Here is a 17,587-nt window from a genome sequence, read left to right on the forward strand (position 1 = left end):
TACAAAGAAATACACCGCCTCTGTTAATAGGATTAGATATAATGTTCAGTTGCTGGCACCTCAGACTGCGAACCCAGTGCACTAAAGTTAGAAGGCTTCCAAAGTTTTCAATTTATGTCCCCTTTGTGAACTTTCTTGGACATAGATATACTTTCTCTCATTTCTCCTGGAAAACACAACAAAAAGAAAAGCAGCCATCCTCTAAAGAGGTATTTCTGAACTCCAGGCCTATTAGTTCTCAGCTCCATGTATAGATAAAGGCTCAGAGGGAGACTTATTTTCCCTTAGCATCCTCCATTTCCCGTCACAATGCCAAAGAACATGTCTCCGCTGACATCTGTGCCTCTGAGGTCTTTTAGAAACTCTAATGGGAAACTTTCCCTGTAAGACAGTGTCTCTAGTTGAAAAATGTACAAACAGAGCTTAACAGGCCCAGTTTATAGAGATCAGTGCATCAGTAAGATGAAGGAGGTAGGTGAGATAGAACAGGTGATCATGTATTTTCCATTGAGTTGAGGCACAATAATATAGACAAAATAGCAACTAGTGCTGAAGTTTCTACGTGCAGCACACTAAGCATAGGGTTTGGCTAAAGCATGAATTTGTTTTGTAGATGAGATCTGTGCTGATGCCGCCAATTCCAATGGATGGAGACCGTGCTGAGAAGAGAAATAAACTGGGTACAGCCACTGTGGCTCTGGGAATCAGAACAAGTGGATCCTTTTCTGAACAATTAACAAAGCAGGAATGGGAGCAGGTAAGTAATCAGACTGTTCACTAAAGTGGCAGTGAAGATGCAGCATAGATGATTTTGTCCCTAGTAATATATAAAAAGTGGCTTGCCTTTCTCAGCAGATCATATCCTTTTCTCTAAATCCATTACTATATTTTAACAGCTTAATTGAAATATCATTCAAATACCATATAATTCACTCACTTAAAGTATATAATTCATTGAGTTTGGTATATTCAAAATGTACAACTATCCCCACAATCTAAATTTAGAATATTTTCATCACCTGAAAAAGGAACTTCACATACCTATTACCAGTCACTTCCCATTCTCTTCCCATCCCTGCAGATTAGACCTTTTGGTCTTAGTACATTTGTCTATTCTGGACGTGTTATAGAAAAGGACCCATACAGTGTGTGATCTTTTGTCCCTGGCTCCTTTTACTCAGTCAGAATAAAAGATTAGTGCTTTTGCTTTGAGTTTTGGTGTTGTATCTAAGAAGCCGTTGCCTAACCCCAAATCGTGAAGATTTATTCCTATGTTTTCCTCTGAAAATTTTATAGTTTCAGCTCTTACATTTAGGTGTCTGATCCATTTTGAGTTAATTTTTGTGGATAGTGTGAGGTAGGTGTCCAAATTCATTTTATTGCATGTGGATATCCAATTATCCCAGCACCATTTGTTAAAAAGACTTCCTCTCATTGAATTTTCTTGGCACCCTTATGAAAAATCAATTGACCATAAATATGAAGGTTTATTTCTAAACTCTTGATTCTATCCGATGATCTATATGTCTATCCTTATGTCAAGATAACACAGTTTTGATCACTATAGCTTTGTAGAAAGTTTTGAAACTATAAAGTGTGAGTTCTCTAGCTTTCTTCTTTTTCAAGATTGTTTTGACTATTCTGGGTCCCTTGAATTTCCATATGAATTTTAGAATCAGCTTGTCAATCTCTATGAAAAAAAAAAGAGCTGAAATTTTGGTAGGGATTGCCTTGAATTTGTGGATCAATTTAGTTACTATTGCAATCTTAACAATATTGTATCTTTAATTCCATGAATGTGTGATGTCTTTCCATTTGTTTAGATCTTTCATTTCAACAGTGCTTTGTAATCACATACATGGAAACACTTATTAAAGTTATTCCTAGTTTATTCCCAAATACTTTTGACACTATATTAAATAGAATTGTTTTCTTAATTACATTTTGGATTGTTCATTGCTGGTATATATTGACTTTTATATACTGATCTCATGTTGTGAACCTTGATAAACTTGTTTATTCTAACGGTTTTTAGTGGATTCCCTGGGACTTTGTATTAAATATAAACAAGAACATGCTTCTTTCTTTCTAATCTGGCTGCCTTTTATTTCTTTTTTTTGCTTCATTGTCCTGTCTAGAACCTCTAGTATAGTGTTGAAAAATAGAAGTGGTCAGAGTCGACATCCTTGTCTAATTCCTAATATTAGGGGGAAGCATTCAGTCTTTCCCATTAAATATATTAGTTGTTTGTTTATATGTTAACTATCCCTCAACAGATTGAGGAATTTCTCTTCTGTGCCTACTTTCTTGGGTGTTTTTTACCATGATAGAGTGTTCAGTTCAGTTCAGTTCAGTTGGACTTTGTCAAATGCTTTTCTGTATCTGTTAGGATAATCATGTATTGTTTGTTCTTTATTCTACTAATGTGATATATTACATTGATTGATTTCAGATGTTAAACCAATCTTACATTTCTGGGATAAATCCCACTTGGTCATGGCATATAATCCATTTTATCTGTTGTTGGCTTCATTTTGCTACTTTTTGAGGATTTTAATATTTATATTCATAAAGGATATTAGTCTATAGTTTTCTTTCTTGTGATGTCTTTGGTATTATTGTAAAATCGACCTCATAGGATGAGATAGGAAGCATTATCTCCTCTTCTATTTTTTTGGAGGAGTTTGTGTGAAGTATTGATATTAACTCTTCAAATATGTAGTAGAATTCATCAGTGAAGCCATCTGAGCCTGGACTTTTTTCTTTGTAGGCAGTTTTAAAATGACTAATTCAGTCTTCTTTCTTGCTATAGTTCTATTCAGATTTTTTACTTTTTGAGTAGTTGTGTCTTGGTATCCTTGATAGTTTGTGTCTTTCTTGAAACTTGTCCATTCATCTAGTTTATCTAATTTGTTGGCCTAAAGTTGATTGTAACATATACATATATATGAAATATATTTATTAAAAAAATATATTTTGAAATTTCTTTGTGAGCGATGCCTCCTCTTTCATTTCTGATTTTTGTAATCTGAGTCTCTTTTTGCTTGGTCAGTCTCACTAAGATTTTCAGTTTTATTGGTCTCTTCAAAGAATCAATTTTTGTTTATTTTTATTTTTCTCTATTTTCTGTTCTCTCCATTTATTTCTGCTTTAGTCTTTATTTTTTCCTTGCCTTCTGATTTAGATTTATTTTGGTCTTCTTTTTCTAGTTTCCTAAGGTGAAAGTTAGTGTCTTTCATTTGAACTCTTTATCCTTTGCCAACGAAGCTATAGATTTCCCTGTGAGTACTGCTTTAGCTCCATCTTGTGAATTTTGCTATGTTGTGCTTTTGTTTTCAGTCATATCAGAGAATTTTCTAATTACTTTTCTTTAACATATATGTCATTTAGGAATATGTTGTTTAATTTCTGCATATTTGTGGATTTCTCATATTTCCTTCTCTTAATTATTTTTACTTGAATTTGTGGTTGAAGGACATATTAACATGATTGAAATCCTTTTAAAACTTATTGAGGCCTTTTTTTTTTTTAATGCTCTAGCATTTAGTCTGTCTTGAAAAATGCTCTTGTGTGCTCTTGAGAAGAAAATGTATTCTGTTCTTATTCAGTGAAGTGTTTTATATATATGTATAATAATTGGTTTGAAATACTTGTCTGCTAGTTCAGTTCAGTTGCTCAGTCATGTTCAACTCTTTGCGACCCCATGGACTGCAGCACGCCAGGCCTCCCTGTCCATCACCAACAGACTCAAACTCATTTCCATTGAGTCGGTGATGCCATGCAACCGTCTCATCCTCTGTCGTCCCCTTCTCCTTCTGCCCCCAATCCCTCCCAGCATCAGGGTCTTTTCAAATGAGTCAGTTCTTCGCATCAGGTGGCCAAAGTATTGGAGTTTCAGCTTCAGCATCTGTCCTTCCAATGAATATTCAGGACTAATTTCCTTTAGGATTGACTGGTTGGATCTCCTTGCAGTCCAAGGGACTCTCAGGAGTCTTCTCCAACACCACAGTTCAAAAGCATCAATTCTTCGGTGCTCAGCTTTCTTTATAGTCCAACTCTCACATCCATACATGACTACTGGGAAAACCATAGATTTGGCTACACTGACCTTTGTTGGCAAAGTAATATCTCTGCTTTTTAATATACTGACTAGGTTGGTTGTAACTTTTCTTCCAAGGAGTAAGCATCTTTTAATTTCATGGCTGTAGTCACCATCTGCAATGATTTTGGAGCCCAAGAAAATAGTCTCTCATTGTTTCTATTGTTTCCCCATCTATCTGCCATGAAGTGATGGGAACAGATGCCATGATCTTAGTTTTCTGAATGTTGAGTTTTAAGCCAACTTTTTCGCTCTCCTCTTTCACTTTCATCAAGAGGCTCTTTAGTTCTTCTTTGCTTTCTGCCATAAGGGTGGTGTCATCTGCATATCTGAGGTTATTGATATTTCTCCCATCAATCTTGATTCCAGCTTGTGCTTCATCTAGCCCAGCATTTCTCATGATGTACTGTGCATGTAAGTTAAATTGTCACAGGGTGACAATATACAGCCTTGACGTACTCCTTTCCCTATTTGGAACCAGTCTGTTGTTCCATGTCGAGTTCTAACTATTGCTTCCTGACCTGCATACAGATTTCTCAAGAGGCAGGTCAGGTAGTCTGGTATTCCCATCTCTTTAAGAATTTTCCACAGTTTGTTGTCTACTCCTAATCCTCAAAGGCTTATTGTCTGCTTAGTTTTCCCTGTGAAATTTTTTTCTTGCACGTTTTGTAATTTTTTGTTGAAAACTGGATATTTTAGGCAATATAGTAACTTTCTATGGGGTCTCACAGAGTCGGACACGACTGAAGCGACTTAGCAGCAGCAGCGGTAACTTTAATTATTCCCATGCTCCTCTGGGGCTTGTTGTTATTTGTTTTTTTGGTTTTTTTTTTTGCTCATTTATTTGTTTACTGGCTTGTCTGGACTAATTTGGTGAAGTCTGTTCCTTTTCATTGTGTAGCTTCTGATGTCATGCGTCATGAGGTCTTGCCTTGGGCATGCACACAGTTTCCCTGACTACCATGGATGGTTGTAGCTTTAGCTAGGCTCTCTTCAACTATCTTTTCCCCTGATTTCTCCTTTAAGCTTTGGTCCATTTGCCTCTTTTTGTATCAGACCCAGTATTAGCCTTCACTAATTGCTAGCTGATTGTGCTATTGTTTTTAATAATGCCCTGGGGCTCACAAAATAGTTCCACAATCTGATTACATTAAAATTGAACTCCTTTGCAGGAAAGAGAGTGTTGACAATCATCAAGTCTTGTTCTGGCCCTCAGAAGGTTCTTTCTTATCTGTTCCTTTCCCTAATTCTATCAATTAAACGTCTAGCTGGTCTCTTCTTGCTACTAGTATTATGAAACTGCTAGACTGAAGCGACTTAGCAGCAACAGCAGCAGCCTTCTTCTAATTGCTTACTTCCAAGAAGTCTTCATTTCTTGATTCTGTACCCTTATACCTTGATTGCCGAAAATGTTGACCTAAAATGTGATTTCTGAAAATGTGATTTCTAGAAAATGTAAAACACAGTCTAATCAATAAGGAGAAGGAGAAGAGGGAGGATAGAGAGGGAGAGGGAAGAGATGGTAAGGGAGAAATAGAGTTCATCACTGACTTGTGCATCCAAAATATTTAACAGTCAAACCAAGTATAAGAGGCATCCTACAGCAAGTAGGAAAGGATGCCTCCTTAAATTTTGATATCCATAATCCAAAGAACAAAGGTTATGGTGAATAAAAAGGATGATGCCAAAAAGATTGCAGTTGCACAAGAAGAAAATCATGACATCTGGAAGCCTGGATGAGTTAGAATTATAGAGGAATGGAGCCTTAAGAAGTGGGAGGGAGGAAACTGGTGACCATTATTCTATAATAGAACCTCCCCTCATTCCAACAATATAGATGAGGCATCTTACAGACTCAGTGTACATGACTGGAACTGACACAGGATAAAATTGACCAGGATTTCATTCCCAATATTTTAATAATTTCAATTGTACCTTTAATTTTTTTTCCTCATTTGTTGGTATGTCATGGTCATGCACACTTTAGTTAGATAGAGTTGAAATTTTCAGATTAAAAACACAATTGCTTTATTTCTTAATATCTATGGGCCATATTGCAATAAAGATCATAGGCTGTTTGTTCCATAATCATGGAAGTGCATGATTCCTGGCAGAGGACTATAATGTAAGTTTCATCTTATATTCCCTGAGATGTGGGGGGAATGTGTGTACTCAAAGCTGAGTCATCATATAGAAACAAGCGTAACCTCTTTAGGACAGATGTGTAAGAAGGAGGAGGCCAGAAAGGTTTAAAAAATAATTTTAATTATTTATATCCTGAGTGACTTCCTTCTCTTAATTTGCTTAACAAGTATTTGTTGAGTACCTTCTATGTGTCAGGGACTGTTCTAAGCTTTTGAGAAAGTAATTGAACTCAGATCTATTCCCTCATGGAGTTCACGTTCTAGGCGTAGGAGCTAAATAACATAAATATATATGTATATATGAAGTCATGTTATTTATATTACATATATAATTATATAATAGTAAGTACATATGTTAAGTGAGACGTTCTGTGGAAAAAATTAAAACTAGAACAAGGTTAGGAGAAACCATGAACTTGAGGTGTAGGGGACAGAGTTGTAATTTTAAATAGTTGCAATTTAAATTTTGTAGTCACGTGGCTAGTCACTGGATTTGATTTGAGCAGGATTTGATCCCAGGCTTGACTTTAATGCCCATGCTCTTTTTCTGAAGGGAAAGATGACAAGAGTGGTAGGAGGTCTCAGGAAAGAAATGATCTACTCTAGTCTCCCCTTGTTCAACAAGGTGATGGGTAGACAGGAGTAGGCCTCTGACGACATCTAGGTACCTGCTGGAAGGTTTGTGATGAGCACAGCTTTTAAAATGGCATGTTCAAAAGCTGGAAGGAAGACACATAACTAACGGAACATACAGAAGTGAATCTACAGTATTAGTGTTTTAGAAGAGAAGCTTTTCAATATATCTTTCTGAGCTAGTATCTCTCCCCAAAGCATACTTTTGAAAACAGGATTACTTAAAACTGTAGACAGGCATGGGACACTTCTTGCAGGATTTATTTTGGATTTAAGAGGTTTAAAGGCTGAGACACAAATAGAGTTTTGTTGACCAGGTCATATAAAAGTAAAACCTTTCCAATTTTTAGTTTGAAAATTTTCAAGATGAAATGTTGTAAATACTTTTTCATGCCCTCACCACCCCAAAGGCCCTTGCATTTCAGAGGAGAGGATGTTGAGAAGAGAGAGGAATTTGTTTCACCAGCAAAGGGCCCTTTATAGCATTCTTTGTGAGCCTCAGAGTTAGATCTGTATTGTGGTCATGGACTGGGTAAACCTAGTCAAGTGAATGAATTCTTGGCAAAGAAAAGAATTGTAGAACTCATTGAATGGATGATTCTGAAGAAGCTCACTTTTATAAAATTAATACCCCTTATGACCCTTTATGATTTTGAACCAAAGAAAAGTGAATGTTACCTCTATCTTCCTCATTTCGTTGAGGAGTCAGCTAAGGCCCGAGTAGGTTCCCAGGTGACACAGGTGACACCTGAAGAGCTTTTCATGGCCAGTGCTTATTCTAGTTCAACAGAATTCCAGCATATGTACATTTAATTTATGTAGATTTCAACTATATGCATCTGGCAAAAAGAAAAAAGTGTAAAATTTTAGTTTCATATAATTCATCATATATTGTACATTATCACATATATAAAATGTTCACTCATCCCTATGTTTGTATAAGGTTTTGTATACAAAATCATGTATAATGTGCTTTAAGAGTAATTTAGAATGTTTTCCTGGGGTAATTTTGGCTGTAAATGGCTTGCATCTCAGGTGGGAATTTAGAAGTTAATTCTCTCCTTATAAAATGCACCTCTTTGTGTTCCATGTTTTCACTTTCATTTTATTAAAGGTCAAATCATGTCTCCAAAACATGAATTCATGGTGTAAAATTCAGATATGACTCAGTTTCAAGTGCAAATGTTATTTTTGTTATGAACACCAGCAAAATAAATAGATTTCTTTGTATTTATTTGTAGGGTAGGGTTCTGCCCGTGTTAGAATTTGATGGGGGAGAAAGGAGAATCATGATACTACTTTTCTTTGTGTGGTTTTAATTCTCACTGAAATCGGTCATCAAAAATCAGTCATCTTCAAGTGTTTGGGATATGCCTGGTGCAGGGTTTCTCCAGTTCTGACGAGATACTTAGTATTCTAGAGCAGTTTTTCTTTTCTCTCCACCTCACTGTCTTTCCCCTTACTTATTTCTAGCTTCCCTTCAATACCAAACCTGTAAATGGGTCAGGTTTAGTGGGACAGCCATTTCAGGTCTTTTTTCCTTTTTTAAGATTGCTTAATTTATTTTAATTGGAGGATAATTACTTTATATATTGTGATGGTTTTTGCCATACATGGACATGAATCAGCCATGGGTATACATGTGTCCCCCATACTGAACTTCCATCTCACCTCCCTCCCCACCCCATCCCTCTGGGTTATCCCAGAACACTGGCTTTGAGTGCCCTGCTTCATGCATCAAACTTGCACTGGTCATCTATTTTGCATATGGTAGTATGCATGTTTCAATGCTATTCTCTCAAATCATCCCACCCTGGCCTTCTCCCACATAGTCCAAAAGTCTGTTCTTCTGTGTTTTTTTTTTTTTTGCTGCCTTGCATATAGGATCATTGTTACTGTCTTTCTAAATTCCATATATATGTGTTAATATATTGGAGAAGGAAATGGCAACCCACTCCAGTGTTCTTGCCTGGAGAATCCCAGGGATGGGGGAGCCTGGTGGGCTGCTATCTCTGGGGTTACACAGAGTCGGACACAAATGAAGTGACGCAGCAGCAGCAGTGTTAATATATAGTATTTGTGTTTCTTTTTATGACTTACTTCACTCTGTATAATAGGCTCCAGTTTCATCCACCTCATTAGAACTGACTCAAATGTGTTCCATTGTGTGTATGTACCACAACTTCCTTCTCCATTCATCTGCTGATGGACATCTAGGTTGCTTCCATGTCCTGGCTATTGTAAACAGTACTGCGATGAACATTGGGGTACACGTGTCTCTTTCAATTCTGGTTTCCTTGGTGTGTATGCCCAACAGTGGGACTGCTGGATCATAAAGCAGTTCTATTTCCAGTTTTTTAAGGAATCTCCACACTGTTCTCCATAGTGGCTGTACTAGTTTGCATTCCCACCAACAGTGTAACAGGGTTCCCTTTTCTCCACACCTTCTTTAGCATTTATTGTTTGTAGACTTTTTGATGGCAGCCATTCTGACTGGTGTGAGATGGTCTTCATTTTAAGATCTGACTTGGATTCACTGGAATAACTGCACAACTTAAAATACATGCTTCTTCATGCCCTCCAAGGAAACATGTGGAAAATACAGTCTATTTGACTATGAAAAATTAGAAAAAAAGTCTGTTAGAACTTTGCAATACTTTATAAGTCATCTGGCCCAAACCTCTGATTTTAAAGAAAATGAGACCCAGAGATTTTTCTCAAGGTTGCATCAGTCAGTTCAGTCACTCAATTGTGTCTGACTCTTTGCGACCCCATGGACTGCAGCACACCAGGCTTTCCTGTCCATCACCAACTCCTGGAGCTTGCTCAAACTCATGTCCATCAAGTCGGTGATGCCATTCAACCATCTCATCCTCTGTGGTCCCCTTCTCCTCCTGCCTTCAATCTCTCCCAGCATCAGGGTCTTTTCAAATGAGTCAGTTCTTCACATCAGGTGGCCAAAGTATTGGAGTTTCAGCTTCAGCATCAGTCCTTTCAAAGAATATTCAGGACTGATTTCCTTTAGGATTGATTGGTTTGATCTCCAAGGTTGCATAGCTTTAGCTCTAAAGCTAGTTTTTCACACTGCTACTGAAGCTCCCATCAGTTCAGTTCAGTCGCTCAGTCGTGTCCGACTCTTTGCGACCTCATGAATCGCAGCACGCCAGGCCTCCCTGTCCATCACAAACTCCCGGAGTTCACTGAGACTCACGTCCATTGAGTCAGTGATGCCATCCAGCCATCTCATCCTCTGTCGTCCCCTTCTCTTCCTGCCCCCAATCCCTCCCAGCATCAGAGTCTTTTCCAATGAGTCAACTCTTCGCATGAGGTGGCCAAAGTCCTGGAGTTTCAGCTTTAGTATCATTCCCTCCAAAGAAATCCCAGGGCTGATCTCCTTCAGAATGGACTGGTTGGATCTCCTTGCAGTCCAAGGGACTCTCAAGAGTCTTCTCCAACACCACAGTTCAAAAGCATCAATTCTTCAGCGCTCAGCCTTCTTCACCATCCAACTCTCGCATCCATACATGACCACAGGAGAAACCATAGCCTTGACTAGACAGACCTTTGTTGGCAAAGTAATGTCTCTGCTTTTGAATATGCTATCTAGGTTGGTCATAACTTTCCTTCCAAAGAGTAAGCATCTTTTAATTTCATGGCTGCAGTCACCATCTGCAGTGATTTTGGAGCCCAGAAAAATAAAGTCTGACACTGTTTCCCCATCTATTTCCCATGAAGTGATAGGACCGGATGCCATAGGAGATGTTTAAATAAAGAAATGTTTTATGTAGATTAGAGGTACAAACAGGGAGCCCCCAAATTTTATGAAAAATTCTTAGAAACTTGGGTCTTCAGTCCTGAGTATCATGCAGCCTGCATTTGCTGTTTCAACTCCAAAAGGAAATATTATACTAATAACATACTTGTGGATTCAAGAGAACACATTGTGGAAACCAGTCAGTGGCTAAATATACTGCTGAAGCTGAGAATGAACTCATCAAGGGGGTGGTGGGGCAAAAAGTGAAGGCGATGCTTTAGAAGCTATTCTTGGATGAACAGTTGACTATATCTTTGATGGGGAAAGGCCTTCTCATTCTGTTTATTCAACAGGACAAAAACCAGGGCCAAAACCATAGCTGGGAGACCTAGCATACCTGTTTGAACATAATTGAAAACACCAAATAAATGTGTGTTCATTGTGGGGAATGACTTTCTGCTTTGAACATGGCAGTGAAGTTCTTTTTAAGAGAAAAGAGCTTGTAGATTCAGCAATTGTGAAATAATGGAGATAGAATTTTAAAAATGTAGATTTTAAAAAAGCCCAAAGGCTGATTCTTCGTGATTACTAAATATTGCTGTGTTTGGTTACTGGGGATGAGTAGAATGGGATTGTGGTGGCTATGGGCATTGAAATTATTTTGGAAAAGATTCATGGAGGAGGTGAGTATGAAACGGTTTTGAAAGAGGATTAGAGTTAGGAAATGGTGAGAAATAGTGAGACTTTGTGATAACTGGGTTAATGTTTCTGGAAAAGAAGTTGAACGTAGAAGGATAAACTCTCACTTGTCAGTGACAGCCTAATCTAATTTGTTGTTCCAAGGTTATCGATATCCTTTGGAGTGATCCCAGAGGCAAAAGAGGCTGCTACCCAAACACGAACCGAGGAGGGGGCTGCTACTTTGGACCAGACATTACCTCCAAGATTCTTAATAAATACCAGTTGAAGATGCTTGTTAGATCTCATGAGTGTAAGCCTGAAGGGTATGAAATCTGCCACGATGGGAAGGTAAGCTAACGGTGTGGGTGACCTCCTCACCGACATCCCTCCCTCAAGGCCTAGTCTTTCTTTACAGGATGTTTGACTTCAAGGCCATGGGAAGATGTCTTCCCTAGTCCCAGAACAGAACTCCATGCTTTGGTAGACAAGAACAGGAGACTGTCGGGTTCACAGAGGTTATTTGAAGGAGCCTCATTGTCCCTTACCCCAAGAGATACTTGGTTTATTTCCCCGATCTTCCTAATCCCAGCGATAGGAACTGACATAGGACCCTAAGTACACACACACAAAGGCTTTATTTTATGCTGATCGCAAGGCAAGTCTCCAGTAGTGGGGTGAAGAGTGTATGTATACTCCCAGAACACAGAAAGGTGGCAGTGAATCACTTGCTCTCTTTTACCTTTTGTACTTGCCTGTGCAGAACAGAGCCACAAAACACACTGCCCTTCTATTCACTGACTAGGGGAGCTCTGCCAGGTCCCTCACTGTGGGCAGTTTGGCAGCAACCACTGAAATGGAGTGTGTTCTGCTTCTTCCGTGCTTTCTGATAGGCTAGAGAGGTGAGGTCTGAGGAGCTGGTTTCTGGCCCCAAGTTGTCCTGGGATGCCCCCCTTTCTCTTAGTGAACAGCAGTAGTTAAAAAGAAATACCAAATTTCATGGCCTTTCCTTGTATTTCAACACTTTCACTTTTCTTAACTCTCTTAATTCATTGGAGTCTCATCCTTTGCAGGATGGTAAGGCAAGTATTCTTTAGGGTTTATTTGTAATTTAAAAAAAAAAAAAAAAAAAAACAGAAAAAAGCAGTGGCTTGTCTGAAGTGACATGTGCATTTGGGCAGGATTAGGTCTAAATCAGCTTTCCTGTCACTAACAAGTATTATGCTCCAAGACTCTTCATCTTCCATCACACCCCCAAGACTGGTTCCTTCCCAACAGAGTGATCATGGTCCCTTATCTAGCCACTATTTCTCTGACCTTGAAGCACTGGTTTGATGGGGGCCCTGAGCCCTGTAAATCAGTCAGCTACAGACAAAAGAAAAGGACTGTGATATTACACAAGTTTTATTTTGAATGGTCAAATATCACAAGGAAAGAAAAATAAAAGCTTTACCCTGCTGGAAAATTGGAATTTACAAAACTGAGCAGTAAGGAACTGAAATTGAATATAGGATTGCAAGGCCATGCACTGTGGGGATGAGTGGCTAGAAGTTAGTACTCATGGGGACAATGATTTAAAAACCTTGCTTCTCTTCAGTGGAATCACAGGAAATCCCATTAGACTTTGATAATTTGTATGAATTTTGAATTTTGTATAACTTTTGATTTTTAAGAATTAAGCTGTTTCTGACTTTATTGAAGGACATTTTGAGAACTATGTGAACCTGACGTTCTTTTTCTTTAACCAGGTTATTACTGTATTTTCTGCGTCTAATTATTATGAAGAAGGTAGCAATCGAGGAGCTTACATCAGAATGAGTTCTGGTACGACCCCTCGATTTTTCCAGTACCAAATAACTAAGGCAACATGCTTCAGGCCTCTTTACCAAAGGTGTGTATACTCTAAGGAGCTTTCTGAGCTCTGGTAATGGTGACCACGTAGAACCAGTCCAGAGTGCCTAAGAGCAGCCTTGGGATTGAAGAAAACAACTTACCTGTTACTCATTAGTAGAAACAAAATGAAATAATTCTGGAAACCAAGTGGTGAATGTGCTCTTATTTGAAACCAAGAGCAGTAGTTCTAAAGCAGTCAGCATCCATGAACAGTCCCTAATTGAATATAAGGAAAAGGAGGTCTCTGTACCTACCCAGTCCCGTAAGCTCTTGCCTTTTCTGCCCCCAAACACAACCCAGTTGGCTCTGGCCTCTTTGTCCCTTCTCTACCCAGAAGTGTATATGATGGAGTTGAGTGTGTCTCACTGTGTGATGGCATGCATCCCTTACCTTTATTTCCCCCCTTTGACATTATCTTTTTAATATTTTTGTATTCTAAAACAAATATATTTGTTGTTAGGTGTGCTAAAACAAAGTTGTATAAAGAAAATGTTAGTGATCTCTCCCAGTACTTCTCAGTAATTTTTTTCCGCAGAGGCAGCTGAAATTAATAGCCTGGAGGGGACCCTTCCACCCTCTTCTCCTTGCTCCTACAAAAACAGACAAGCAATTTCTCATTCATGGAACTTAAATGTTGAGCACCTACTATCTGTCAGACACTGTTCTAGGCACAGGTGATATTGAAATAAACAAAATAGGCAAAAGTCTTTTTCATCATCAAAGCATATCCCAGTGGAAGGAGAAAGGCAGTAAACAATATACATACATTTTTTTTTTTTTTAACAAAGATAGAATCACACTGCACAGTCTATTCTGCAACTGACTCTTTCCCTAAAGATTGTATCATGAACATCACTCCGAGTTCATACATGTAGACCTAACTCATTCTTTGTAGTAGATGCATAATATTCTATACTATATGTATGCCATAACAATTATGGATAGCTAAATTGTATTCAATTGATGGCCATCCAGATTGGTTTCAGGGTGTTGTACTTAAAAGCAGTACTGTAACAAACATTCCTCTGTGTGTATATGTGTACATACATATATACACATATTCATAAGTTTTTAGTGCTTGTTTTAAACATGAAATTTTAAAATGTGGGATTTATATGTTTGAAATTTTGCTAGGTACTCCAAAAAAGTTGTCACAGTTAACAATCTGGAAAACAGCATATTAATTTCTCCACATCCTCATTAATCTCCAATTTTATTACCCTTCTTCATTTTTGACAAACTGATGGATAAAAATGGTAAATCTAATTATTTTAATTAGCATTTTTTTATACAGCTGAGTTTATCCATCTTGTTTTTGGACATTGTGTTTTCTTTTCTTTGAATTTCCTGTTTATCATATTCCCCCATTTTACATTGGACCATTTGTCATTTTCTGATATATTTTTAGGAATTTTTTGCATTTGAGGGATGGAGGACTTTTACAGGCATGTTATATATATTTTGTTGATGTCGTGATATTGCTTTAGTTCTATGAAATCATATTTTTATAATTTCATTTTATCTTTTGGATTTTCACCTGTGGTAGAAAAATGTCTCCATATTAATTTTACATTCAGTTCAGTTCAGTTCATTCAGTCGTGTCCAACTCTTTGTGACCCCATGAACTGCAGCACGCCAGGCCTCCCTGTCCATCACCAACTCCTGGAGTTCACACAAACCCATGTCCATCGAGTTGGTGATGCCATCCAGCCATCTCATCATCTGGCGTCCCCTTCTCCTCCTGCCCTCAATCATTCCCAGCATCAGGGTCTTTTCCAATGGGTCAGCTCTTCGCATGAGGTGGCCAAAGTATTGGAGTTTCAGCATCAGTCCTTCCAATGAATACCTAGGACTGATCTCCTTCAGAATGGACTGGTTGGATCTCCTTGCAGTCCAAGGGACTCTCAAGAGTCTTCTCCAACACCACAGTTCAAAAGCATCAATTCTTCAGCGCTCAGCTATCTTCACAGTTCAACTCTCACATCCATACATGACCACTGGAAAAACCATAGCCTTGACTAGATGGACATTTGTTGGCAAAGTAATGTCTCTTCTTTTGAATATGCTATCTAGGTTGGTCATAACTTTCCTTCCAAGGAGTAAGCATCTTTAAATTTCATGGCTGCAATCACCATCTGCAGTGATTTTGGAGCCCCCCAAAAAATAAAGTCTGACACTTTCCACTGTTTCCCCATCTATTTCCCATGAAGTGATGGGACCGGATGCCATGATCTTTGTTTTCTGAATGTTGAGCTTTTAAGCCAACTTTTTCACTCTCCACTTTCACTTTCATCAAGAGGCTTTTTAATTCCTCTTCACTTTCTGCCATAAGGGTGGTGTCATCTGCATATCTGAGGTTATTGCTATTTCTCCCAGCAGTCTTGATTCCAGCTTGTGCTTCTTCCAGCCCAGCGTTTCTCATGATAGCTTACTAAGTTAAAGTATACAATCCAGTGATATTTAGTATATTTACCCAGTTGTGTAACACTGCTGCTGCTGCGTCGCTTCAGTCGTGTCTGACTCTGTGCGACCCCATAGATGGCCGCCCACCAGGCTCCCCCGTCCCTGGGATTCTCAAGGCAAGAACACTGGAGTGGGTTGCCATTTCCTTCTCCAATATGTGAAAGTGAAAAGTGAAAGTGAAGTCGCACAGTTGTATCTGACTCTTAGCGACCTGATGGACTGCAGCCCCACCTGGCTCCTCCGTCCATGGGATTTTCCAGGCAAGAGTACTGGAGTGGGGTGCCATTGCCTTCTCACTACCATAATCTAATTGTTGAATGTTTGTTCCATTCTGTAAAGACAACTTGTATCCATTAGTAGTCATTCATCATTATCACCTCCCTCATCACAACTCTAGTCAACTACCAGTCTGTTTTCTCTCTGTATAGATTTGCCTATTCTGGATATGTCATGTAAATGAAATTAAATAATATGTCGTCTTTGTAACTAGCTTCTTTTACTTAGTACGCTGCCTTTGAGGTTCATTCACGTTGTATGCATGTGCTCATCGCTTCAGTGGTGTTTGACTCTTTGCAACCCCATGGACTATATAGCCTGCCAGGGTCCGCTGTTCATGGGATTCTCCAGGCAAGAATGCTGGAGTGGGTTGCCATGCACTCCTCCAAGGCATTCCCTTTGTAACATGTATCAATTTATTTTAATGGCTGAATAACATTCCATTGTATCAGTAGACCTCATTTTCTTTGTTCATTTATCAGCTAATAGAAATGTGATTAGGACTTCCTGGTGGCCCAGTGGTTGGGACTCTGAGCTCCCAATGCAGGGGGCATGGGTTTTATCCCTGGTTGGGGAACTAAGATTCCACATGCCACGTGGCCAATAAATAAATAAATAAAATATTTTTTTTTAAAAGAGAAATGTAGATTGTTTCTACTTTTTGGTTACTGTGAGTAATGTTTTGAACTTTGGTGGACAAGGTTTTGTTATACATTTAATTTCTTTTGGGTATATACCTGAAAGTAGAATTATAACAACTCTTATGTTTAATATTTTGAGGAACTTGAAAGCTCTTTTCCAAGGGAATGCATGATTTTACATTCCCATCAGCAATGTATGTGGATTCCAATTTCTCCACATCCTTGACAACCCTTGTTATGATCTTTTTGATTATAGCCATCTTAGTGGATGTGAGGTCTTGATTTTGATTTGTATTTCCTTACCTACCATTGACTTTGAGGATCTTTTTGGTTCTTATTGGACATTTGTATATTGTCTTTGGAGAAATGTCTGTTTCAGATCCTTTTTCCTTTTTTTTGGCTGTTCCATGTGACTTATGGGATTTCAGATCCCTGACCAGGGATTGAACCAAGCCCCATCAATGAAAGAATCAGAGTTCTAGCCACTGTACTGCCAGAGAATTCCCACCTTTTTTCATTCTTAATTGAATTATTACACTTTTTACTATTACATTGTTAGAGTTGTTTATATATCCTATATTTGTGTCACTTATTGGATATTGTAGTTGTTCGATTGCTAAGTCATATCCAACTCTTTGCAAACCTGAGGGATACAGCATGCCAGGCTGCTCTGTCCTCCACGATCACCTGGACTTTGCTCAAAATCATGTCCTCTGAGTCCGTGATTCCATCCAACCATCTCAGCCTGTGTTGCCCCCCCTTCTCCTCCTGTCCTCAATCTTTCCCAGCATCAGGGTCTTTTCCAATGAGTCAGCTCTTGTGACTGAGGTGGCCAAAGTATTGGAGCTTCAGTTTCAGCAGTAGTCCTCCCAGTTCAGGGTTGATTTCCTTCAGGATTGACTGGTTTGATCTCCTTGCTGTCCAAGGGACTCTCAAGAGTCTTCTCCAACACCACAGTTGGAAGGCATCAATTCTTCAGCGCTCAGCCTTCTTTATGGTCCAACTC

At 38.7% G+C, this 17,587-nt stretch overlaps 1 protein-coding gene across 8 annotated transcripts in view; it reads left to right on the forward strand.

Moving 5' to 3' along the window:
• Window positions 1–17,587, forward strand: part of PPEF1 (protein phosphatase with EF-hand domain 1) — a 157,448-nt gene that overhangs the window by 127,110 nt on the left and 12,751 nt on the right. For all 8 annotated transcript variants that reach the window (XM_027534408.1, XM_027534407.1, XM_027534413.1 and 5 more), the window contains 3 exons: window positions 614–757; window positions 11,474–11,659; window positions 13,057–13,199. In XM_027534408.1, coding sequence (XP_027390209.1) covers window positions 614–757; window positions 11,474–11,659; window positions 13,057–13,199 — 473 coding nt within the window. The remainder of the gene's footprint in view (window positions 1–613; window positions 758–11,473; window positions 11,660–13,056; window positions 13,200–17,587) is intronic.

This window comes from Bos indicus x Bos taurus, chromosome X (assembly GCF_003369695.1).
Source record: "Bos indicus x Bos taurus breed Angus x Brahman F1 hybrid chromosome X, Bos_hybrid_MaternalHap_v2.0, whole genome shotgun sequence".
In the NCBI taxonomy this organism is placed as follows: domain Eukaryota; kingdom Metazoa; phylum Chordata; class Mammalia; order Artiodactyla; family Bovidae; genus Bos; species Bos indicus x Bos taurus.